Below are 26,514 nucleotides of genomic sequence, written 5' to 3'. Positions count from 1 at the left end.
TTGAAATTCAAACAGCCACTTGTTTTTGTAGATTAAAGTATTCGTCTTGAATAGATCTTGTGTGTTTTTACGCTGCTAGATTTTATTGCACATACAGTAACATAATGAGTGCAGCCATTCCAATCTCCCCCACACCACCAACACACGCACATTTTGACACCCTGACATTGAATATATCTCACATTAGTTGTGTACTACAGCTAACCACAATGATGATTTCATGCCCCACCATGTTTCCCCCTAATCCAGTTTCAATGTGTTGGTCAGATATGCCAACATGTAAAACAGCCAATGAGTAATCTCAATAGGATCAGATCAGATCAGGCTCTTCTGACACCTAATACCTAACAGTTCAAATGGATTCAAATTCACACAGTGGCACAAAGCAGATTTCGACACTGTAGCATGTGAGCCAGGCAATATTTAAAACCTCAGAACTATGTTTCCAAGGAAACAATGGATAATTCCAACAAGACCGCCTGCTATTCAATGCTGCTCCCAACTCTTTGTGTTTAGTTGTATCGTTGTGGTGTCAGACTTGTTGAGTGACAGGAATCACTATTTATGACAGAAAACGTTTTTATATGTTACAGGCAGAGTGTATATAAAACAAAAACACATTTTCAAGCCTACAGAACAGATGTTTGGAATGGTATAATGTAAATGCTACGTTGTATTATTTTTATGGCGCCTGTCCTCATTATTCATGGCCGGGGGAGCTGCATCTTATTCTACCTGACTTTGGGCCACAGACAGAATACACACTGGACTGGTCAACAGAAAATCACAGCTCTCCAGTACAGTCATTTTGAAAAAAAAAATCTTGCATGTTGGTAATACTGGCACATGCTGCTGTCGTCCCCATGCAAATAAACAGTCATGCTGCTGTAGGCAGAGCTTTGTTGGGCTCATTTGATTTCATTAGCATTTATTAGCAAAGCATTAATACTGGTAGCAATTATATGTCTCCTTTCCAGGAAATGTGTTTTCGAATTAAAGCCTTTCATTTTGTTTGAACTGTTTGATTTATAGTCTGTAGCACATTTACTTTTTTTTTTTATTATTCTGGACAGCTCAGTATTGTCCATTCGGTAATTTTACCGATTTGACATGTCATCATCATTGCTCTCCTTTTTTTTTTTTTATATATATATATATATTTTTTTTTAAATGTTTTTATTTTTTTGTATGTGGGTGATAATGTGTATGTGCGTGTGTGCGTGCATGCGAGTAAGTGTGTATTCATTAGTTCACCTAAAACCTATTGAAAAAATAATCCTATACCGTTCACCTAAATCGAACACTTCCAGCCAGAGTCGTGAGGCCGTCAGGAAACCCGAGGAAGGACCAAAGAAAAGAAAGGAAAGTGAAATCCAGCACCGACCAGACACCACCCACCAGGCCACCAACCAGAGTCCTTCACCAACCCCAGAGAAATCTAAATTTCAACAAATCAGGGAGACCTCAAGAGACCAAAGGAGAGACTGAGGAAAGGAAGGAAGGACAGACGAAGCAGAGTGAGATCCACAGACACCAGCCTCCACCGATTCAATGACCTGAGGAAGATTGTGTCTGAGTTTCGATAGATGCTGGTGTGGTGGATCTGGCATGCATGAAAATCTCCACCAAAGAGGGGAGCCGTCGACCCCCGCCAGGACAGAGCAAGCGCAACACCTCAGGGCCCCCCAGGCTGCGGCAGCGCCAAAGGACGACCCCCGGGCCCCGCAGGGGCCACCGGCCGGAGAGCAAACCCAGGAGCAGGAGCGGCCCGCGCCCCCAACGCACCAGGACGGGGCACTGCAGGCCCGCCAGGAACCCCACCGGCCCACAGCCCCCGCTCCCCCCACGACCCCTTTATTATTTGTTGTTCGGGGTTTTGTTGTTATTCTTTTGAAAGTCTTAAGCAGTCATTGGTATGAAAGGGAACACATTAGTATGTTGTTGACTAAATGTAACCCATTCTTAGAATGTCAAAGTTCAACCTGGTTTTTGGTTGCACTGAGGTACTGACAACACTTCAATGTCATTTCCAGTTTATTACAGTTTGTTATGCTCAGCAGGTATTAACTCTTTTACTGCCAAAGACGTTAAATGACGTTCTGCAAAAACCTACGGAGGAGCGCCAAAGACGTTAAAAGACGTCCTCCCATTTTTTTATTTTTTTTTTTTGAAACGGGTGCTGGGAAGGCTTGCGGAGCTCTCCTGAAAATTTTAAGCAGGTCTCGTGAGCCTAATGACTATTTTTGGCCCCTAGAGGGCAGCGATGACTCTCTTTTGACAAGATCGGGTGGGCGTCAGTAGAGGCGGAGCTAGAGCGTTGAGCAGGAGATCAGAATGGAAAACAAAGGAAAAATGGCGGCCGGTCGCGAGGAGCTAACGCCAGAGCCGTTTTTTTCAAAGACCAAAAGCATCGCTAAAAAAGCACATTGTTGATGATGATGATCATCATCGATGATGAAGATGATGGTGACTCCGTGGTTGGAAAGCATTGACGCGGCAGTAGAAGACGTTAGATGGAGCTAGATGGAGGAGGGAACGGGCAATGGCGAGCGTTTGCAAGCAGCTCTACACTTACAAGACAAAAGGCATCGACCAACGCTAAAAGAGTACATTGATGACGATGATGATGAAGGTGAATCAAAGCTTGACGGCGAAATTGGAACCGCTGACGCGGCGGCTATGACGGTGTCGTAACGCGGAGCGCAACCGAGCACGCACAGGCAGACGTTCGATCGGACGACGGAGAGTGCCCCGAGTCCAATGCATATTCATCGGAGGAAGTGTGTACAGTCTGCTACTTGCTTTTTATTCCCCGGAAAAAAAGGCCGTCAAGAAAGTGTAACGTTTGCACGCAAAACGGACCAATGTGAAAATGAAAGTAAACTGTTGTGCGAGTCCTGGCGTCTCCTTGCACGCAGGAGAGCGTTACAAAAAGAAAAACTGTATTTGAAACATCCACATAATTGTAAGTAGTACCACAGTTGCACACATTTGTAAATAGTTTGCGAAATTGTTTTGTCAAATTGTTACACTGTTGAATGGAAATAAACGCATTTTGCAATCAAAAAACACTTTTTCATTGTTGGTGAAAGCGTTTTACAGAAGTAAAGCACTATTTAGGTGTTTGTGGCATCATTCATGGACAAAAAGAAGTGGACAATTCACTAGAGTGCATGAAATAATTTTCTCCGTTTTTTGTTTCAAAACAGAGAATTTCGGTGAAAGTAACCATTTTCTATTGTTGATTACTGAATAACGGAATAAGGTAGAAACAAACTTTTTTTTCTGATGAAAGATGAGAGTCCAATCTTTCATTTGGTTGGATGTGTGTTTCCATAGTCCAAACACAACATTTTCTGTGGACCTTGAAAGATCACTCAAAATGCTTAAATCGGCTGGCACTGGCGACAACCCGTTTTTGAAAACGTCTGGCAGTCAAAGAGTTAAAGGTGGAACGATTTAAATCAACACAGTTAAGTTCTGTTGTGGAGGAGATCTTTTCCGCCGCGTGTTCGTTTTCTTTCGGGTAGTGAGAATGTTGATTATCTGGATACAGGCTGGAGATCGATGAACAGTTCCTTCGAAGCTTTTATTTCTACAGAATATTCCGGGCACAAGTGAGTTACAGGCAATGGCTGTAGCTTCTCACAAGTGCGAAGATTACAGATGATTTCCATTATTCTTATAATATCTTGAAGGGCGGTACCACACAGTTTCCAGTAAACAGTTCAACCGGAGTTGACCAGAAATGAGATAACATGATAAAACAAAATCCCATTTGAGGAATAGAGGAGGTTTTTCAGTCATGACTGCACCTGGCAGAAATTGCGATAACACTCACAAAGATACATCCGCAGAACAAAGCTCTACTGAGGAAATAAGAAAATTAAAACAGTTATGACCAAATCTGGGCAGAAGACCCTCTTCAATCCCTCTTTCGGACTCAAAAGAGTCCGACACATGAAATGTATTTTTTTTAAAGAAGGTAATAGCGTCGTCATTGTCGCAGACGGCTGGCGCAACATTAAGCAAGGGTTGTGTGGAAAGATTGGACATTATCATTTTATCAGTAGAATAAGAAGCAAAAGCACGCAACAATGAAACATCCCTTTAGCATTGAGAGAAGGTTGTTTAGCAGTATGTGGCATTAAAGAACAATTTGATTCATTTAAAGATTTTGCAGTGGAGTAAGCATATGTGTACCACATGTTGATAGTTAAGGGATGTCCCCTGTCCATGGGGTGCCAGGGATTTTGTGGCGAATCAATACTTCGCTGAGTACGATGTGTTGTGGTTACGTTCAAAATTGTACTGAGGGGCTTCCAGAGATACCAGATTGGCATAAAAGTCAATATTTCATTTCAGTGAATGAGCAGGATCGCGGGCCGCGGCACTGACAATGCTATCAACAGCATCACACATCTGGTCAGCAAACATCTGGACGTCCCTAAAGCTTATGCACGTGTGTTGTTCGTTGACTTTAGCTCAGCGTTCAACACAATGCACCCGCACCTGCTTTTGGGTAAACTGAAGGAGATGAATGTGAACCCGTACATCTCGAGGTGGTATCACTCCTTCCTGACACAGCGCACACAGCAAGTCAGGGTCAACAGCTCCCTCTCGGAACCCAGATTGATAAGCACAGGCGCCCCACAGGGCTGCGTCAGCTCCCCGGTCCTCTTCACATTGTACACAAATGATTGTGTGACATCACACCCAGAAAACTTTATCATTAAGTTCTCTGATGACACAGCTACCGTCAGCTTGCTGCAGGCCGGCGGTAGCCCACTGGACTATTTCTCAGAAATAGAGAAATTTGTCCAGTGGTGTGACCGGAATCATTTTGTGCTCAATGTGGGGAAGACAGAGGAGGTGATATTTGATCCAAAAACTGTTGGTGACCACGGGCCACATCACATCAGCCTGGGGGTCCACATTGACAACACACTCAGCTGGAGGGTACACGTTGGAAGTCTCTGCTCCAAACTCCAACAGCGTCTCTATTTCCTACGCAGACTGAGGGTCTATGGAGTGGAGCAGAGGATCATGCTGTTGTTCTACCGGGCTGCATTGGAAAGTATCATCAGATACGGCATTGCGGCCTGGTACGGCAACCTGACTGTGCAGTCAAGGTCACAGATTGCCGGTCTAGTGCGGACTGCCATGAAGATCATGGGGGTCAGGAATCATCCTTCCCTACAGATGCTTTATGAGCAGTCCGTCACTAGACTGGCACAGAAAATTGTTACTGACCCGACTCACATTCTGCATCATGACTTCCAGCTACTGCCTTCCGGCAGGAGATTCAGGGCCCCCAGAACCAGACTGAACCGCTACAAGAACTCATTCCTGCCGACATCCATCAAATTGCTTAATAACCGACATTAACTAAGTGGTGCAATATATATATATAGGAGTGTGTGTGTATTATTTATTTTAATTATCTCTCGCTATTCTGTTGTTTTTCTTACTGTAAACTACTGCTACACTTCTTATTTAATTTTGATTTTATCTCTTTCTATTCTGTTGTTTTTTTTCCTCACTGTAAACTGCAGCTGGACGTAGTCCAGGAAAAAGTTCCCCACGGGGAAAATAAAAGTATATCGTATCGTATCGTAATATGAGAAAGAGTGTCGTGATGTAGCAGCAGATGGAGATGCGTTCCCACTTCGAAGCCATCTCGAGATGATGTTCTTGGGTTGCTGCTGAAGGGCGCTGTCAGCTTCTTCAGGACCTTAGGTTAGACTGCCTGGTCCCAGGATGTGTCACCGGGATTATTCTGCCCGTATACCGTGAACTCAAAGTTTAATAGAACGATGTCAGTGGGAGCTGGTTTGCTTCTCGGTTGTTGGTGGGTGATTGCCTGGTGCAGGGACAATGGCTCCAGCCGGTGTCCTTGCCGGTCGGGTGGAGGAGATGTGATACCATGTAGCACCTTTTCCGTGCAGACGAACTGCAGAAGATGTCCTCTCCGTCACCTTGTGGGGTCCTGTCCACCTGGGCACAGACCATTTTCATTTAATCACTTTCAACCATACATATTCACAATCATTTATTTCTGAAGGAGCATCTGGTTGTTTTTTTGTTAGCTGGGAGAAAGTAAATGTTAGTTGTTTAAGTTCTGGGGGTTCTGGAACGTGCGTCTCTTCCAATGGAGCTGTTGGAGCCAGAAATGGTCTGTTGGTGTGACATTCAAACGGAGTCCAACCTTTGGCTGAGTTCAGTGATATTCACACATTCATTAATGCAACAGAAAGAGCTTGTAGCTAATTCAAATTTGATGAAGCCAGTGCTTTAGCCAATTTTTCTTTAATATTTCTATTCAGTCGCTCAACCTGTCCATGGGATTGGGGATGATACACTGAACCAAATGTGTGTTTTAATCCCAATGCTTTTTCTACTCCTTGTAGATGTTTGTTTTTGAAATGGGTTCCGTTGTCTGACCTAATTTTCTAGGAAACCCATGTGATGGTATGTAATGATTAATCAAAGCTTTTACTACGATATTTGCTGTTTCAAATTTGCAGGGATATGCCTCTGGCCATCCTGAAAAGGAATCCACTATTACCAGCAAATATCTGTATCCTGACACTGGTTTTATCATGTCAGTGAAATCCATCGAAACCACCTGACCAGGAGCAGTCACGTCCGGATCGTGAGTGCCCTGGGGAGGTTTAGATGTAGGCATACTGTTATACCTGCTGCAAACACTGCAGTCCTGCAGTTCACTTTTAACAATTGATCTCATGAAAGGATGCCACCAGGTGTGTAGTCATCTCAGTGTTTCTTCTACACCTACATGGCATGTTCCATGGGCTGCAGAAATTAGATTTTTCAATTGTTTCTGAGATGGAATACTTTTACCTTCTTTTCTCCATATACCTGCTTCATCTTTTTGTCCTCCTTTGAACATCCACACACTCTTTTCTTCTGGATTTGCTTTTTCCTGCCACAACTTAACTGTTTCTACTATCACCTCCTGTGGATTGTCACATTCAGACTCACTTACAGTTAGTTGGAGTGTAGGTCAGTACCCCGCAACCTTTTTTGCTGCTCGATCTGCTGATTCGTTTCCTGCTGATACAAAATCATTAGTTCGAGAGTAACCTTTACATTTTATTACTGCCATTGCTGTTGGGAGCATTAAAGCATCTCGCAATTTAAGAATATCATCCTGATGGATGGGTGTACCGGTTACAGTTTAGAAATCATTTCGCTACCATTCTTTTAATGCAACATTAATTATCATGCGTGCATACGCCGAATCTGTGTAAATATTTACTGACTAGTTATCTGCTAATCTGAGAGCTGCTGTCAATATCAACATTTCAGCTCTTTGTGCTGACTGAGAGCCTAAAATTCTTTCTGCTTGGACTTCTTCAAAATCTGTTTCTGTGGGTTGGGTTACTGCCAATCCAGATTGTAGGCCATTGTTGCCTTTGAAGCAACGTCCATCTGTGAAAAGGATCAAGTCCGGGTTGTCAATAAGTGTCGCAAATTGGGTGTCTTTGCTCGTATTTTTCCAATGGAGTTGATGCATACAGACAAACTTGTCGACTTCCTCCTTCCCCCTTCTGATAAAGGGCAGCAGAAACACTGCTGACCTTTTCAGACATGTCAAGATAGAACATGAGACTGTAATCAGGAATTGCAAGAGCTGCACCAGTGGAAAGATGCTGTTTCAAGGAGATGAACAGCAAATACCTGGTGGCTTCAAGACAAGAAGTGTCAGATGGAGCTGCCAGCAAGAGGTCATCCACATACTGCACCAGGAGAACACCAGGGAGCAGTTCAAGTGGAGACAGCAACTGGTGAAGACAGTCGTTGAAGAGTCCAGGTGAAAGGACAAAGCCTTGAGGCAGGCGATTGTAGGAGTAGAAAACACCAAGTGAAAGCAAAACATTGCTTCATTGAAGGATGGAGTGGAATGCAAAAGAAAGCATTAGCCAGGTCAATGCAAGTGAAATTAGTGTGGGTTGATGTAATTTGGGACAATGCCGAGTGAGGGTTTGGGACAGAAAAAGTAGGAGTTCAGACGGCCGCATTAATCGCTCGCAGGTCATGAACCATGCGAAACTTTCCAGTATCTTTCTTCTCAACGGGTAAAATAGGCGTGTTATAATCAGAGCCGGGAATTTCACACAACACTCCTGCTTTGAGCAAACAGTCAATTGTTTCCGAAATCTCAATTATCCCAGCCTCTTTTACAGAGTATTGGGGAACATATATTTGTCCTGGTTTCATCTGAAACACAACAGGTGAGACATTACAGAGACCAACATCAGTGGGATCCATGGACCACAGCGATGTGGGAAGGAAATCAAGAAGGTAACCAGCAAAATCGCTGTCGGTTGTTTCACATCCATAGTGCCTATCCAGAAGCTGGTGCTCCAAAACGGAAGTGGGTAAAAATGTATTACACTAAATCCAATAAGCATCAAGTGACGGGAAATAGAGCAATTAAGAGTGAAATAAATTTTGCCACTCAATGGCCTGTGTGCATGCCAGGACAAACGGACCGAGATCCTTCGCTGTGTGCTGAGGCGAGACCATCAAGGAGACATGTGGGAGTTGTTTAGGGACACCGAAAAGGCGATACCTGGTTTGCCTGCAAACAAATCACCCATGTTTGATTTCCATATGTTATTTTCAATTTCCTGAAAAGCCTCGCTATAGATGTCATCCCCTGATCTGTGCAATGCATACAATCAGTTACCATATCATAAGATCTGAGGTTACGAACCCAAGGTGACCAGAGAGCTCAGCTTTGAGACAACCACTGGAGTCAATATTCACTCTTGCCCAGTAGATGTCGGCAGTGGCACATGCCACAGGGCGTTGTTCAACAAGCGGGAACTGGGAGGTGGCACTGGAGGCAGACGAGGCAGAGCAGCTGTAGGTGTTATCATCCGGAAATTCCAGGATAAGTCCATCAGGGCTGCATTTGATGAGAGGGCATGTGGCGATGAGGAGATCTCTCCCCAAAAGATTGACTGGACAGTTAGGTGCAAACACAAAAGAATGCAAAAGAGTCTGTGAAAAACATTGAACACTCACTGAGCACGTGGATTCAGGGCACCATCAATGTGGAAACTGTCCACCAGAGAGAGGCAGATACTGTTGGTTTGGCACCGGCTGCGGTTGCTCTCTCTCGTTTGTAGCCACGTGCAGTTTGTTGGCCTCTGGCTCTCCACCCAGACACTTGAGGTCGCTGTCTGCAATCGCGGGCCCAATGACCAGGCCGTCCAAAATTGAAGCACATGTTAGGCCACCCAGGGGGCGCACCTTGACCCATGAATGAATCTGCTTGATACATCATGCACCCGGAATCGACAGAGGGAGATGAGATCACAGCAAGAGTGTTTTTTCCTGCTTTTTCAGATTTTGAAAGTGCAACATAGCAAGTTGTGTTTTTGTACTTTTGTGTTTGTCTACCTTAGACTCTTTTTCTTTAGCATGTCTCCTTAAATAATGTTTAAGATGTGACAACCACCGGTCAACCTCAGCACCGGGAAGATCCGGACTGGCCTCCATGGCCTGTGCCACAGACTTGGGAACGCCCTTCAAAATGGCTGCTCGGAACACTTGTGAATGCAAGGTGGAGGCCGTAGGGGCGTGTCCTGTTTTCATAGTGTAATCAGTGAGGGCCCGATCAACAAAAGCCGCGGCCTCCTCATTTGCTTTGGGAGCGAACACTGAAATAACACACTCAGGGAGGGGAAACAAAGGTCTAAGATGACAAGGTTAAGTAATTTTCTCGCGTAAGAGCCTAATTATCAAGGAGACAAAAAATAAATAAATAACTAAATAAAATAAATTTTACATTAAAATATTCAACTATAAAAGCGGACATAATTGTGTAAAACGAACACAGATATCACCTGCTATTAACATTTGTCCTGTAACCGTTCTCTGCACTGCTTGAAGCCAATTGGCACCACCAGATTGCATAGGCGGAAGTTTCTGCATCAACACACTCACATCAGTGGGAGAGAAAGGTTTGTAAAACATAGCAGAGTTATACTTACTTTGGAGACAACCTGTTAATCTCTTTTTTTTTCACTTCCAACTCTAGAGCCGCCGCTCCTCCAACACAAGCTTTTTTCCGTTTCTCTCATTAATGCCACCAAACACGCAGTTGAACAAAGAAACCATCCATTCTCGCAACACTTCTCATCCGCTCCCTTTTTTTAAAAAACTTTTTTATTTTATTTATTTATTTATTTACTTACTTACTTACTTACTTATTTATTTATTTATTATTTTATTTTTGTTACTTCATTGATGTCTTTTGTGGTACTACAGTTTCACATAGGCCTTCTCTTTCCTTATTCAAAGACACTTGCTTATTCCCAAACAAAAGTGTCCGAGCCTTAATTTCTCAGAAGTGGTCGAACTATTCCTCATATTTCAAGAGTGACTAGGACCAAACAAAAGCACTCGAACCTTAATTTATCAAAAGCACTCAAACTTCTTATTCTCTTATTTCTTATGCGCTTATTTCTTCGTAACGTTACCCCATATACAAGGACTTGAGTTTCTAGGATTCTAAAATAGAACGAAACCACCTTGTATTTTTAATGTCTTAGTAAAATCCAAAAACAAGGATATCTTGTTTCTAGATATCCAAAATGGAACAAAACAACCTTGTGTTTTAGATTTACTAATATCTGTTCACTTAGATCTCATATACAATTTAGTCACAAATTAAATGACATGAAAACAGGTCTCAGAGTAGTCAACAGACAGAAAATCAACTAGGAGGATAAATGACCTCTTACCTTTAATTAATTTGGCGCCAGATGTTCTGTCTGTTGATCAACACCTCAGCCCGAAATCACGTCGGGGTCACCAATTGTTATGGAGGAGATCTTTACCTCCGTGTGTTTGTTTTCTTTCGGGTAGTGAGAATGCTGATTATCTAGATACAGGCTGGAGATCGATGAACAGTTCCTTCAAAGCTTTTATTTCTACAGAATATTCCGGGCACAAGTGAGTTACAGGCAATGGCTGTAGCTTCTCACAAGTTCGAAGATTACAGAGGACTTACAATATTCTTATACTATCTTGAAGGGCGGTACCACACAGTTTCCAGTAAACAGTTCAACCGGAGTTGACCGGACATGAGATAACATGATAAAACAAAAGCCCATTTGAGGAATAGAGGAGGTTTTCCAGTCATGACTGCACCTGGCAGAAATTGCGATAACACTCACAAAGATACATCCGCAGAACAAAGCTCTACTGAGGAAATAAGGAAATTAAAACAGTTATGACTAAATCTGGGCAGAAGACCCTCTTCAGTTGAAAGTATGGAGAGTGAGAGAGCTGCACAAGTGAACAGGATTGTCTGTAGACTGTTAACAACTGAAACAACAAGTGCTTCATGTTCCTTGCTTAAGACAAGTTTTATGGAAGTATTTTTTATATCTTAGCATGAGTGATTTCTGACCACAAGCAGCAGTTATTCATGAACCAATACGTGGTAGCTCATTCAAGCCTTTACGTATTGATTTTAAAGAGTACAACGCCAGGTCTCGAGTGATTCTGAGCTTTTAAGAAACAGCAGTAATGTAGTAAAACTCATTAATTTAAATGAAACCAAGTATAGGACAGCTCCGTTATCAGAAAGTCAGAAGAAAAATAAGAGTCTTTTAGAGCAATTGCTCCCTCAACAATACACATCCCCAACTGTACATGAATTATGTAAAGTTCCAGAGAGACAGAAAAAAAGGCTTTGCTATTATTGGTCAATGGATGTTCATCCATTCGAAGCACAAAACCTCACCCCGTATAAACATTAAGTGTGAAGGCCAAAGCCCTCCAAGTTTCATGTTTGCTCTTGCCAAGCAACAAACAAAATCAGACTTTTTGAATGTAGACTTTCACCTAAGAATGTAATGATAGTTATTTTATGAAGCCGTAAAGTGAGTGACACGAGTGGCATTTGGGTTTTATCATTTTATATAGTGACAAAAACATTGGCCATCACTGTGCAACAACATGACTTGTCAAGGATAGCCCTTAATATGATGTGGAGTGTAAACATTTATATGACTTAACAGCCCTATGAAGGCAACCGTAACTCTTAACTCATTTGCCCCCAAAAACGTGTAAATACCTTCTATTTTAAATATTACCAGTGTCTTAAAGACATATACAATTGTTTTTTTAATGCTAGAGCATACAGAAGACTTTGATGCATCCTCAGAACTGAAGACAATGGTTGAAGCAAAGGTAGTTATTACAAAAATGGCCAGCAGGTGGCAAAAGATGGTATGGTGGTATATGTGATCAACCAGGGCCATGTTGCAAAAAGCTCTCCCCCCCCCCCCACTGTTTTAAACAGATTTGTGAATAATGATCAAACTTAGCTATATTTGAATGCTAATCGCTGCAAAACAGAAACAGATAGAAATGTACTTTTGTCTCCTGATGAAATATATATAGCAATAGAACATAATATTCTGTGGGCCTTGCAAAATCAGTCAAAATCCAGTAAAACAGCCGGGAGCGAAGGGGGTTGCTACAGTGAAAATGGCTGGGAGTGAATGAGTTAATTCACCCCCATGATCTAACACTGAGCCTTAACTGACAAATATCTTTTTTGCCCTTTCTGGGATTTTGTTGTGATGCCAAATGGAAACATGTCGATGACCACACAACCAGAAATTTAATTATTTGCAACATGAAACTCTGTCCTGGTTGCTCAGCAAAATGTAAACTCAGCAAGTCAACAATAAGTCGCCATCAACATGACACAATCGTCAAAGAGTCATAATCCTTTTATTTTAGCTTTAATTTGCAGCAGTTACTGTAAGTTTACTTGTAAAATCAATAATACTTAAAAAATGTTACTAACTTGTTAATCAAGTTAATAAAGGTTTCAAATAGCCAAAGGTGATGCCTTGCTCAAGGACACCTCGACAGTTGTCAAAAAGCAGACTCATCTCTCCAACAATTAATTTATTTTTGTTTGCAGCAGGTGGAAGCGACCACTCATGAGCTTTGCATGAGACCACCCCAGAAATTTAATTTGTTCAAGCTTGGAGGTTCAACTGTACATTTACAGTTAAAAATAGCTAAATAACTAATTTGGTGTTATAAAAAATAGAACAGTAAGTAAGTAAGTATTTGTTTTGGTAGCTATCAAGTGAAAGTGAAATATGTTGGAGGAATCATTCTGATGCTGTCATCAGTGTCATCGTAGCTGGAGGCGTCCCCGTCCCTTGAGCCCAAGTGGGAATTAGAGACATGCACATTCACCAGGCAGAAAGCATTTGACGACATCATATAGGATAAATGTCAAGAGAAGTGTTCAACTGCTGCAACTGTTCACATCATGTGACACGGGATTGCACTGGAGCATGTGTCACATTTAAAGCCGTATGTTTCAAAACACATCAGTTGTTTTTGTGAAAACATGCCGATTTTATCATTAACTCTGCTATATATGTCTCCTGTTAATCATATTCACTGTTTTGTTGTGTCTTTTGTAAAATATTTCGCTAACTACATCTAATTTCAATTTGTTATGATGTAAAGCACGCTTTTGTGTGTAAAATATGCCGTCGAGAAATACTGAAGTGAACCACAAAAACAGTTTTCTTCGTCTGCCTTTTTAATTCATGATTCATTTCATCAAGACTTTTTGGAGGAACATGGACTCAAGGGAGTAGTTTGGGGAAGGCCTTTTGCATGTACCATAAGGCACACGATGAAACTTCAAATAACTATCTATGAATTGAATTAGAAGAAAAATTGTGAGCCAGGCATTTTCATCCCAATTCGGTTGACATAGGTAAATTGACAAAAATTCACATAGACATTATTCTTCAAAATCGATGAGGCCTTTCTTTGTTGGATTCTGTCTTTTTCTTCTTTTCACACTTCCCGTAGGTGTAAATGCCTCAAAACTTCTAATTTCCTCAATCGATTCGATTTTGATTCACAAGGTTTCAGTTTGATTTGATTTCGATTATCCTTGATTCGATTCAATTCACTTCAATTCAATCCAATATTGATTAATTATGGAACATCAATTCTTCTTAAATATCAAGGACATGATTAAAAACTCCACAAACATTAAAGTCCAAATAAAATTTGCGGTGGCAGTAACTGGTTAAATAATTTAGTTTATTAATAAAAGTAACTAGTGTTATAGTCACTTAAGTGTTACACAAACATTGATATCGGCAAGGATGGGATGATAATATTTTTATAATTCCAATTCAATAATTGTAAATAAATTAAAAAGAAAAGAAAAGGAAAATCGATTCGATATCAATTTATTTTTATTTTTAAATCCCACCAGCCCTATAATTGTTATTTAGTGGTGCAACGATCGATCGGCCACTGTTCGAGATCGTCCGATTTCTGTGGAAAAGTGTGTGCATATGTCGATGAATTCCTTTCCTTACCGATCACACAAAAAACGATCACCTGCAGCTTATACTTTGCAGTCTGCAGCCAACTATACGAGCCTGTGTGCAGTGTGTCATTACTTTGCTCTCAGTGCTGTGTTTTTTTTTCAGTCTCTGATTGAGCAGCGGGGCGTGTCCTCCTGCGCCGCACCTGTTTTCTATTCCTAGTCAACGCTTTATAAGGACTGGAACTGCCGGCACTCCATGTCGGAGTGTTGACCTTGTTACGTCCTCGTCCAAGTGCATTATTCAGATCTCGTGTTTCCTATTCCTATTCCTATTCCTATTCCTATTCCTATTCCTATTCCTATTCCTATTCCTATTCCTATTCCTATTCCTGTTCTAGTTTTCGTTCTTCGTTTTCACGTAAGTCCTTATGATCCGTAGTTTTAAGTTATTGTCTCCTCGGCTTTCTGAGTGTTTTGGTATCCACTCCCTGAGTCCTTCTTTTCCGTAGTTTTTTGTTTCCTCAGCTTTACGCTTGAGTGATTGATATCCACGTGCAGTTTCTCTGCTTTGTATAGCTTGTTTGTATTTGTTATTCTGTTTATTTGCATTGTGCGATTCTGTAGCCATCAAGTGTATTTTTGTTACTTTCTTTCCTTGCAGCTTTTGCAAGCGACTTTTGTTAATAGTCTTTCTCCTGGCTTCGCACAGCTCTTTGTGTTGTTACTTCCCGCTGTGTAAGAATACATTTGCCAATCTTACCCTTTGTGTCTCTGCGTTTGTGGGATCCACTATCCGGTTTAACCGGAAATCATTACACAGTGAAGCGACCCCTCTCCTTTTCCGTTTACATTGCACGATCACAAATATATGTTAGTATAAAGACAATTTGACTTTTTTGTATATTAAAGGGATGGAAATTTGTATGGATCTTTTTTATCTGATTCATCAATTAATCCTCAAAAATAACTGACAGTTAATCAATTATTCTAACAATAGTGAGTGAGTAGCTCTTCAATTGAAAAATGTGCAGCTAAGCAATGGGATTAATAGAGGTATCGGACGATCGCGCCCATGGATGATCGTTTTGGAATTGGCAGCATAAAACACTGATCCTGAAACATGTCAGCCTTCTATATAGGTGCGTCACGACCTATGTAATATAATACAAAAAAAAAAAAGCGATTACTATTCCTATAATTATAGAAAAAATGTACATTGGTGAGATAGAATTTCTTTAAAAATATTATTGAAAAATACAAACATTCTACACATTGTCACTTTAAAATGTTCCTGATTTAAATAATGCCACGGGGCAACCTGTGTGGAGTTAGCGTGTTCTTCTCATGCCTGTGTTGCTTTTCTGCAGGTACTCTGGCTCATTCCAAAAACGTGTACAGTATGTTAACTGAAGACTCTTAAACTGCTCACAGGTGTGCATATGAATAGTTGTTTGTGCCCTGCTGTTGATTTGCGTATAGTACAGGTTGTAACTCACAACTCAGCCCAAGTCAGCTGGATAAGTGATACGCTTTAGTGAGGACAAACCTGGGGTGCATGTGTGGGGCTTGAAGACGCAGACTTTCAGCTTCTCTTTTGCCTCTTCACCAGGAGTCACATGGTGCGACATGTACAGCTATGGAGTGCTTTGGGGCATATTCGATCTGCATTTACAAACTGGGTTCTTTTTGTCCTCAAACAGTTGTGTAGTGGAGCAACAACCAGGATGGGAAAATGTGGCTTCACCCCCCCTCCCCACCCCCCCTCTCTCTCTCTCTCTCTCTCTCTCTCTCTTTCTCTCGCCACGCACGCTCACGTGCAAACATACCTTCCACGTCCCTGTTCCATCTTCATCCATCCCCTGCTCCCTCCGCCTCTTCCTCTCTGGGAGATAGATGGGAGGAGACGCTCTCGCTGAATGCAGCGGGCTCTCGCAGGGGGACATAGCTAGCTTTCTCCCGCGCTGGGTTGCATGATCTCCCCTCCTCTTTGATACATATTGAAGTGTCTTTCATGGACGCGCGGCGGGGACCGTGTCATCATTTATCTACATTTCATTTACTGACTGCAGGAGACATTTAAACTGGATTTAAACCACCTAGCGGTGCTGGAAACAAGCCGGACTGATGAGCTCATCTCCCTTTCTGGCTACGGGGGCGTTAAAGATGCGTCTGATGGACTGGGTCAAGGTGCTTGTCTTCGAGTCACCCCGGCTCGGTTCGTCTGACTGATTTAACAACGTGTGTCTATAAGGACCACTACAGGGTTGTGTCCCCCCGTTTTTTCTTTCTTCCCGAAAATTGGAACCGCCACCTGCAGCCTGAGGATGGATAACTATTCTACTTTGCAACGTAAGGCAACACATTTATTTTGCACATGAGTTGATGATACAATTTGAAGGACTATATAGATTTTCATTTGTCTCTGACACCCATCATGGGCATTTGCAATATTTGCACATGAATGTTTTCAAATTATTTCTCACGCTCATTCATTCTTTTATATGGCTTTGCAACGGAGCTCCAGAGTGAATTGGCATTGTGCAGATAAACAGTCTCTCAATCTCTTCAACAAATCCAAATGTTCACATGTGCTTCGAAGCAACTAGCCAATGACTGCAGGAAGTGTTTGTATGTGTTGAAGAAAAGTGATGCAGTGTAATTTAACCCCATCTTAAAATATAGAACCAGTAAGGGTTCTACTGCCATTTTTTCATGCACACCTGTTAAATGGCAAATTTGTCCTCCTGAGGTTTTGTATCTTAGCAAATATTTGTGTCTTTAACTTATTATGGCACTTAATTGTCATTGAGCTTGATACTTTATAGCACTTGTTCAAGTTGGAAGCATCCCTCTTCTGTCCAGTGAATGGTTTGTCTCCTTTGGTGCTGCAGTTTGTAGTCTGGTACAGTACAGTACACTTGTGCTGCATGGGTTGTTAGCTCGAGTACTGTAAGTCTGTCTGATTTGAGGGCCACTAAAGCAACATGCACAAAAGGCTCATTCTATTCAAAGGGAATATTTCATTATCATCATCATTGCAACACATTTCAAAGGTCCTCTGTCTATACCGCCTCATAGATGGAGTCTATTAATAACATATTTCTAGCTGGGCCACGTACTTGCTTCTAACAGTCTCATTTAGTAGCATTTTTGAAAACTGCCCATTATTCTATTTTTGGGATGATTTATTTCTGTGGTCTATTCCATTAACAGCTTATCTATTTTTCCCCACACAGAGTAAAATGATTAGCTTTGTTTGCTCGTCAGATTGATCTGCCTGATCATTTAAAAAGAAATAAATGGTATTTTCATATTTTACATTCAACACTCTTTTGACTCCCATAAGTGATCACCAGCCTGCCCAATTTGTTATCTATTTTGGAGTTTATTAATGAACTCTTTTGCTTTAATGGCTTGTTGTATACTCAGTGCTTTGTCCTTGGCTGGTCCCTTGAAATAAGTCTTGCTGTCATTACAGCGATGAAGTAGAGGTGTCTTCAGCTTTAGGCTGACTTAATCATACCAACATGCTTTCAGTGTTTGTGCTAAGATGATAATTGACTCTCTGGAAATCTATATAAATCTTTATGTAAACATACACAGCATCATCGCTAACTCATTTTGCTTGCTGTAACCGTATTCGTTTCACTATAGAGGCCTCTCTGTCAGTCTAATTTAAGCGAGTTTAATTTAAGATTCTGTTGAATACATATTAAACATATCAATAGATCCTCCTTCAAGAGCAAACTTGCATGCAGAGTGCAGAACAACGCTGGATCAGGCTTTCTGCTCTTCCTTATACATGATAGCATGGTCCTGCTGCTGCTGTTGGTTGCCTAGTGACTGCATCTATAAAACTGGCTCTCATCGTCATGGTGATGGCCAAAGAGGAAGGCGACCCAGAGAATGAAAGGGGGGAGGGGGAGGGGGGTTGGTACGTATATCAGTGCATTTGCGATACAGTGATGCTGAATTGTGATGTTATGAAGGATGATGATGAAGATGATGATGTGTCTATGTTGGTGTTGTGAGTCAAAATGGTGGGAAGTAAGCATGTGACTTAAGCATGATACTGCAATGACAGACTGCTGCGTGTAATGAATCAAATATTTGAATGGTAGCATAATTCATCAGCCTCAGGCAAAAGATACATTATTTTTGGCCATGGATGATTTTAAACACACGTGTTTCTGTAATAAAAATAGCTTTTGGTTTGGCCATACCCATAAAAAAATCCATATAGCATGAAAGGTCTTTTCTAATTCGGGAGAAGGCGTAACGAAGGAAGAGGCAAGGACAATCTTTTCTGGTACCACGCACTGTACTGGAGGCGCACAAACTGTGAAAATGCTCAAAACTGGTCTCTTCTCAATGTCAGCTGTAATTATCCTGTGCAAAATAAATCATAGAAGAAGTCTCCATAGCTGTGTCGACAACCTGGCGGTACGCTATCTTTTCCTCAACAAATACTGTCATTTATATGCATCTATAGTGACAGCAACAAGAATAGTAAAAGATAACCTTTCCCTGACGTGGCAGGAAGTCAAGCACGACCCTTGCTGCCAGCATGTGTCCTGTGTTAAGTGCCTTTTCAAAGCAGAGGGACAGTTGTAGGTTCACATCTGAGCCCCAATGCTGCTAGTTAGACCATAAAAAAAGAAAACAATGTTGTCTTTGTTTGAATGCCATGAACGTGGGTGACCCATGAAATCATGAAACAACTCGGCAGGAAACTAGCAAGGTGTTTCACACTAGCAGTAGGCTCACGAAGCATGTGTGTAACTGTGTGTCTTTCACATAAGCGCTTCAGTTTGTGTAATTTAGTTCACATGGCCACAATATTTGACAAACTGACATAATTCCGCATGGTCGCCTGAGTGAACTGTTGGAACTCAGCTAGGTGACTGCATCACACTTTTTTTGTACGGTTTTAAATATTTGGATGTTAGCATATGAGCACATGTCCTAGTGGTTAGCACATGTACCTCATGGTTCACAGTCTGAATCTGAATAGTGTCCCTGTGCTTGTTTAGTTTTTTCCCAGTCACTTTGGATTACTACGACTTTCCAAAAGCATGCACGTTAGGTAAACTCACTCAATGCCAGCCATTTACACTGATCAAAACCCCAATGCCAGTCATTTTAGAAAATTTTGACAGATTTTTTCTGGACCCATGAAATATTGTGTTATTTTTATATTTTTATAATCTACCAAAAGAAAGAATAAACTCTCTTATTTCACCAGAAAAAAGTTTTATTCTACCTTCAGCTGTTCTCTAATCAGCAATAGAACATAAGAAATTCAGAAACCGGAGAAAAATAGCTTTTTGTGTGTCAATCAAAACAGTAAATATGATGCGAATGATTTTGCTTTATAAATAGTAGTCAGGTGACGCTTACCCACCAGGACACATCTTTCAGCCATTAATGGCTGTTCATGTAACGACCTTGCCATCCTACTACGTTCTCGCACGTGCACCATGCACAAGCTTGTCATAGAGGATGCAGTTACGCTTTAGGCCAGAGGTGGCAGTCATGAGTACAAAAGTGTCAAACTCACAACCTTTCTCACTTATGGGCAGTTTCGAGTTATAGTTGTAGTGGTAGTTAGCCTATCATGCATGTTTTTGGAATGTGGGTAAGGTTTAAGACAGAGTACCCCAAAAAATAAAATAACAAGCAATCATGGTGAGAACAAGCAAACTACAAAGAGCAAGATCCTACCTGAGACTCAAAACACGAAACACAAGTATTCTGTGCTGCTGCTGTCATTCCAAAATGTGCGTTACAGTACAGTACAACATTTTTATTATTTATTTTTTAAACGCCAAGTAGCACTATAGCTTCTGTCGTTGCATGTTAGGTGACAGAGACAGGTAGACACTGTTTTTATTTCAAGTGAGGCAGGATAAAAACAATTTTTTAAATCTCTAGGCGGAAATGTTCTAAATGCTTTCTTTTTAAGGACAAAAAAACTTGTTTCTCGTAGACTCCAAACTTGAGCCAAAACTGATGTGGTCCGTTTCTCCAACTGGTTTCACATGAGCTATTCAGATAATGTAGGGATAAGGGTAAGTGTAAGACATCATCTTTATGAAAAGTTGTGTTGCTGATATTAAAATAGAAATATGGTCAGTGATACACATTTCTGCTATTGTGATGGTTACTACAAATAATACTGACTCAAGATAGATGCAATAATTCCTTGAGAGGTGGTGCAAGCCAAGTGTTACAGTTACAGTTTCTTCGGAGATGAGAAGAGGGAGTGCCTGCATCCTATAGTGGTTGGTCCACGTGTTGCCGTGGGCAACCCAAGCTGCTCTCTGTTGGGACAAAGACCCAGGCAACCTCGGGTCTGAGCTCTCTGAGGACATCACAATGCTTTGAATGTGAGTCCTGCAGCAAGTCTGCAAACCTTCCATCCATTCCCGAGTCACTAATTTGAATCTTTTGAGTCTTTCAATGAACGATGTAGTGAATTTAACTATACTCTCTATAGCTGGTAAATGCAGGAACATTTCCAAATGATTGCACACTTGCCTTTGTTACAGTATATGCCACCACCATACATTAGGTATATGGTTAAGCAGAGAAGCAGCATTAAGCATTAAACTGATCCATCCAGTTTTAATAGCACATTAGGGTTGCAGGCTGGAACATATTCCAGCTGACTTTGGGGATGATGCGTGGTTTGCTCACCAGTCAAATGTAGGAAACATGTTGATAATGCATTGTTGGCCAAAAATGTCTCAAGTCAAACAGCCAAATCAACTCAATACTACTCGATCAATGGGCTATATCCATGCCAATGTCAATTTTAGTGTATAGCACATTTCATATGTCAAACATAAACTCAAATGTGCTTTTAAAAATGCATGTTAAAACAAATAATACAATAAACAAACACACAAGCCAACAAACAGCAAAAGTAATTAAACGCTGGTGAGAAGAGACAGTATGTTGTAAGATTCCATTTAAAGGAAGATATTGGTGGAAATGAGCAGAGTTTTCACAGTGTTGGAGCATAACAAATAAAAGCACCTTCAGCTGATTTTGAATGCATACGTAATGTATACTGAGGAGAGATTTACTTGCAGATCGATGGTATCTATTTGATGTATAGTTTGTGAGTATGTTGGAAACATAAGCAGCACCATTAAGAGATTTAAAAATTATATTGTGCTTGAAGAGTGGCATTAGCGCGTCTAGTGGTGAACTAATAATTCATTCATTTTAAAAACCCACTATTAATTTCACTAAAATGCAAAAAATGTTCTATAACATCAATGTACATTTAAAAAATATATATATTCGTAGATCTAGTAAACGCTATTTATATTACATAGGTCGTGCTGCGCCTTATAGGGTTGCTGACATGTTTTCTTGAATTCTTTATCTTTCTGCTAAGGATACCCAAAGGAGAAGAACTTTGCAAAAGTAGTTAGCCTCTGGTGGTAATTGCAGCTAGTGTCAGACCCAATGGGTCGACCGCCGCTTACCTTCCACAGCTGGGGCCAGCAGGTGGTCGTCGCTGAGTTCCATGATTTGGGCTCCCCCCGCTTGTCTCCCTCTGCTTTACTCTCGTAACTTCTCTCGCTAGGCACTCCAGCTAATTCTTGCTACCCACTCTTGTTAGCTGCTCCAGCGAGTTCTTGCTAGCCACTCTTGCCCGCTGCTCCTGCTGTTCCTGCTGCTCCTGCTGCTCCCGCTCATAGCACTGCTCACTTATTCGCTCACTCCAAATTGGTAGTACATACTTCCTAACTTTTCCGATTCTTAGACTCACAAATTTCAACCCTATTTCCCGCGTGGCTCCCGATCAGTCATTTCTCCCGCTAATCTCTTTCTCCTGCTAAAATTAGCAACAAAGTAAACAGTATGTGGAGAATTTCTGACACAGTATCTGGCAACCCTAGCCTAGTCTTGCCTGCTTGCACGGTAAGCGGCCGGTTACGAGACTCATGCAGGAAGCAGTGATAGTCAAGAAGTCTTGATGATACACATTATACTGTACATCCAAGCAAGGCTTGCCTGATAGAGCAGGATCAGGAGGCGGCCGCAGAGGGCTTGCGCCGCCGGAGTAGGATCAGGAGGCTGTTGCAGCAGGGCTACCGCCACCGGAGCAGGATCAGGAGGCGGCCGCATCAAGGCTTGCGTCGCAGGAGTAAGGTCGGGTGGTGGCCGCAGGACTTGTGCTACCAGAGCAGGGTCGGGTGGCAGCTGCAGGACATGCACCGCCGGAACAGGAGGCGGCTGCAGGACCTTGCTGATTCATCTTCCTACATGATAAAATGTCAACATCCTCTTGAACGTGGCGGTTGGTTTACTGTAGTGGTAACGCACCGCACAATCGGCTTAGAAAAAGGTACGCTATCCAGGTAACCCAAGTTCAATTCCCGTTATAGGTGTCATGTTTTTGCAGGTCATTCTTTTTCCTCTCTAAAAACTTTCAAAACATGATGCCTTGTTGCAAAAAAATATAAATAAATACTTTGAAATGTAGCCTGTTGAAATGTAGTTTTTGATTAAATGTGATAGCACTGGGGGTTTCATCAAAGCATTTAAGTCATGTTGAGAGGCAAAATAAAAACAAACCAAGTATCAGCAGCAAAAAGCTCATTTGTACTTCTATACTTATTTTGACAGGGTGGGGGTTATTCAGTTTTTGTTTCCCATGATATTATTTCTCTCTCTTATGGCATCCATTACAATTATAGCCCGATTGTCAGTTGTGTAAATTAGGTGATGACAGACAGCCAATAGTTAGTTTCCTTACTGGGGAGTTGGCAACACTGATCTACTGTTTGATTGTAATATTTTACACTTGGCCACCAGATGTCGCTGTGGGGAGATGTTTTGAACATTCCAAAAGATCTATTCTTTTTGTGACTCAATCGTTTCAAATGATTTGATCGTTTCAGTGTTCCATTTCTGCCATCCATATCAAAAACGAAACAGATTCAAAGAAACAAAGACTCATTTATATAGACAGGGCTAGAAGACAACCAACCAGTACAATGAGCTAAAGCAAACAAAATGATCCAACAACTGAACAGAAACCAGGAACTAAATACAAGCAAAGCAACGAGACAATGAGAAACAGCTGGACACGACAAGTGGCAGAGGGATGTGATTGCTAGACACGGGCTGACAAACAGGTGGACACAAAACCATAATGAGAAAGAAATGAACCACAAGATAAGACATAACATGAAGCTAAATCAAATACGAAACCAAACAAATATGGATCATGACAAAGAAATCCTGAAGGAGATTGCCATCTGTTGTGTCCTTTGAATAAATAATATTCATAGTTTTAAATCTTTGAAAAGGAAAAAAAAGAAGACCTTCATGTGGTCACTCCTAATGCACGTGGGGAATAATAACTCTTATCCTCTGCAATAAAAAGAACACATAAATCACAAGTATTGCCCAAAGGCAAACAGCAGTAATTGATAAAGACCAAAAATAGAATGAGACGTGTGCAGCACATGAATTAAAGAGACAGAAATACAGTGTGTTTGAAAGCTGTTGCGCGATTGCTGGTGAGCAAGTGACAAAGAGTGTATAGTAAGTAGGTTTGGGTTAAAATATCAATCAGGCAATAAATTGCACCACCACGTCTAACAGTAGTATTGATACAATAACATCTGTCATTGATAATGCTGCTGGGCAGTTGCACACTTAATGACAAGTTTTGTTTTGATGTGAATTTTACTGTTCTCGCCCACGTTTGTGTGTTCCACTACACTTTAATTGTTTGTTTTGTTCTGATGAAGAAATACACAGTGACACAGTCAAGGCTGGAGCTGATTGCTTTGTTTTAATAGATTAGTGGTGACAACTGTGATGTGTGTGCTTTTAACTGATGATTGACTATAAATGTGGACTTTAATTTCACTGAACTAAGTCCCGATTGATTGATTGGTGAATTGGGCAGCTGAATTGGTATTAGAAATATTCATTTTGATATATTGAATAAAAGTAATTGAATGTAAGGTTAATGATTTGTTGGATTAGACATTGTCTGTAAGCATTTGAAAGGATATTAAAGTATTTTGGGATCATAGTTTGTGGAGCAGTTATGTTTATCAATATAGGCAATTAGGGCATCATGGCTCAGTGGTAGAGTGGTCGTATCACAACCCTGAGGTTGTGGGTTTAATCCCAGGGCAATGTGAACATGTCAAAGTATTCTTGACCAATATATTGAAGCAACATACCCCCAGTTGCTCCTTATGCTGCGTCATCAGTAGATGAATAAGTGGTCCAAAAATATAAAGCACTTTGAGGGCCTTGTGAGATGGAAAAGCGCTGTATAAATTGAATTCACCAATTCCAATCACCTTTGGGTCTCTACTACATCTCCAGGGTCCAAATAACCTTGAATCTTGAGCCAAAATCACTGCATATTGACCATTTGCACCGACGTCACGTGATCATGTGACTGCCCTATGACGGACGGCGGAAGGAAATGATTGTTGAATGGAAGTGACCGTGACCCGGAGCGACTTAGTGACTTAGCGACTGTTATTTTACAAATTAAAAGTTATTATTGCCCATAGAGCCATGGAATGTACTAATTCAACCAAAGTTCGCCTGTCAGTCGAAGTTGCACATTTGGTCGGGACTCATAGAGCACAATATTTACTTAAGTCGGAGATTGCTAGTTTGAAAACAGCCCCTTACCTTCTGTTGCCTGCTTTTTTTTACCAAGTTAATCAAATCGCCTAATCGGCTAATTCTGAAGCTTGTCGCTGACTGAGTCTCTGGGACGAGATGCTACGCTCACACCGGGTGACATTATACTTCGTAATGCAAAGGTAAAACTTGTTTATCATGCTAACTGACTTATTTTTACATAGTCCGTTCTATAAACTCTGTGATGATGTTATGTTACTATGTTTACTAGCATGGAACAAATGACTATCGTAGTGGCAAGCTATGCCGTAATTTCACAAATATGACTCCGGCTCCAGAGTTAAAAACTCCAAGCACAAAGACGAAATCCCCCATCATTAAACAGTCAAATGCACTTAATAGTTTTGAAGAAGGAAATGATTGTTGAATAGAATGCATTTTAAAACTAAGCTGTGTGTTCGTGCAGTTGGAGTAGACGCTAACTATCTGGCTTGTTAATGTGATTTGAAACACACAATTCGACACCTATGTTGCAGTCTTTGTTAGAGTGTACCTTTACTAGTAAAATGTTTGAACATTTATCCACTAACCTCGCAAATATGATCGCTGCAAATCCGTGAATACTTTGTGGGCTGCCAGTCCTTTCTGTTGATTGCTGCTATCAATTGACGTTGTTCGTCTCCATTAGTAGGTATGTGATAAAAAGCAACATTTGGTTTACTCCTTTGTCTGTCAGTACAACCAACCGCACAGCAGGATATGATAGTTTTATAAGATAATCAATTAGATTAGATAAAAGACTTTACGTTGTACGAGATTCAATGGTTACAATACAGGCACGTGGCTATTTTGCCGTCCAGCGTCCCGTAGGGGGCGTTCCCATGAGGGCTGTGACATCACGTGCAAAAGGTCAATAGTTGTGTTCAAAATAATACCAGTGCTTAGAGATGTTTGTCATGTTCAAAATTTCTGCCATTATATTCTAAGTCAAAATATGATGAAAAAGGATTTTTTACTTTACAGAAAAGTGAGAAAATGTTTCAAGAGTAAGCAGCATCAGCATTTTTCTTTGCAAACTCAAATATGTAATGTACAAATACAATAATCTTTAGGTTTTCGCATTCCCATGAATCACTAACCTAATATTTTGTTGTACCACACTTTCTGAGAACTGTTTCGCAACTGCGTTGCATGGAATTGATCAACTTCTTGCATTGTGAAAATACATTGCCGACCAGGATGATAATGACATCTCATTATCATTTGTCTGCAAAATATTTTTCCATTTTTCTTTAGGGCAGTTGATGACTTCTTTGAAAAATGACAAGCTCAAGAGTCTTGCACAATGCAGTGCTTTAGGACCAAGCAAGACCTTTCTCAATGCTAAAGCTTTGATGCAAGAATCATTTTAGTTCAATGGTATGCTAACCAAAGTACTATTCACCATTATTGCTGCATTCCAGATTGTTGGGAAGTGAGAAATACACCCAACTCCTACCTGT

At 41.1% G+C, this 26,514-nt stretch overlaps 1 protein-coding gene across 19 annotated transcripts in view; it reads left to right on the top strand.

The window, feature by feature from the left end:
• lrrc7 (leucine rich repeat containing 7) overlaps window positions 1-26,514 on the top strand; it is a 142,244-nt gene that overhangs the window by 24,236 nt on the left and 91,494 nt on the right. For 16 of the 19 annotated variants that reach the window (XM_077583619.1, XM_077583635.1, XM_077583618.1 and 13 more), the window contains exon 1: window positions 16,273-16,720. The exons of the other annotated variants lie outside the window; for them this stretch is intronic. In XM_077583619.1, the coding sequence (XP_077439745.1) occupies window positions 16,696-16,720 (25 nt within the window). In that variant the 5' untranslated portion in view covers window positions 16,273-16,695. Of the gene's footprint in view, window positions 1-16,272; window positions 16,721-26,514 lie in introns of those variants that run through there. 19 annotated transcript variants of the gene reach the window in all.

This window comes from Vanacampus margaritifer, chromosome 13 (assembly GCF_051991255.1).
Source record: "Vanacampus margaritifer isolate UIUO_Vmar chromosome 13, RoL_Vmar_1.0, whole genome shotgun sequence".
Lineage (NCBI taxonomy): Eukaryota > Metazoa > Chordata > Actinopteri > Syngnathiformes > Syngnathidae > Vanacampus > Vanacampus margaritifer.
This window is presented reverse-complemented; position numbering and strand designations above follow the sequence as displayed.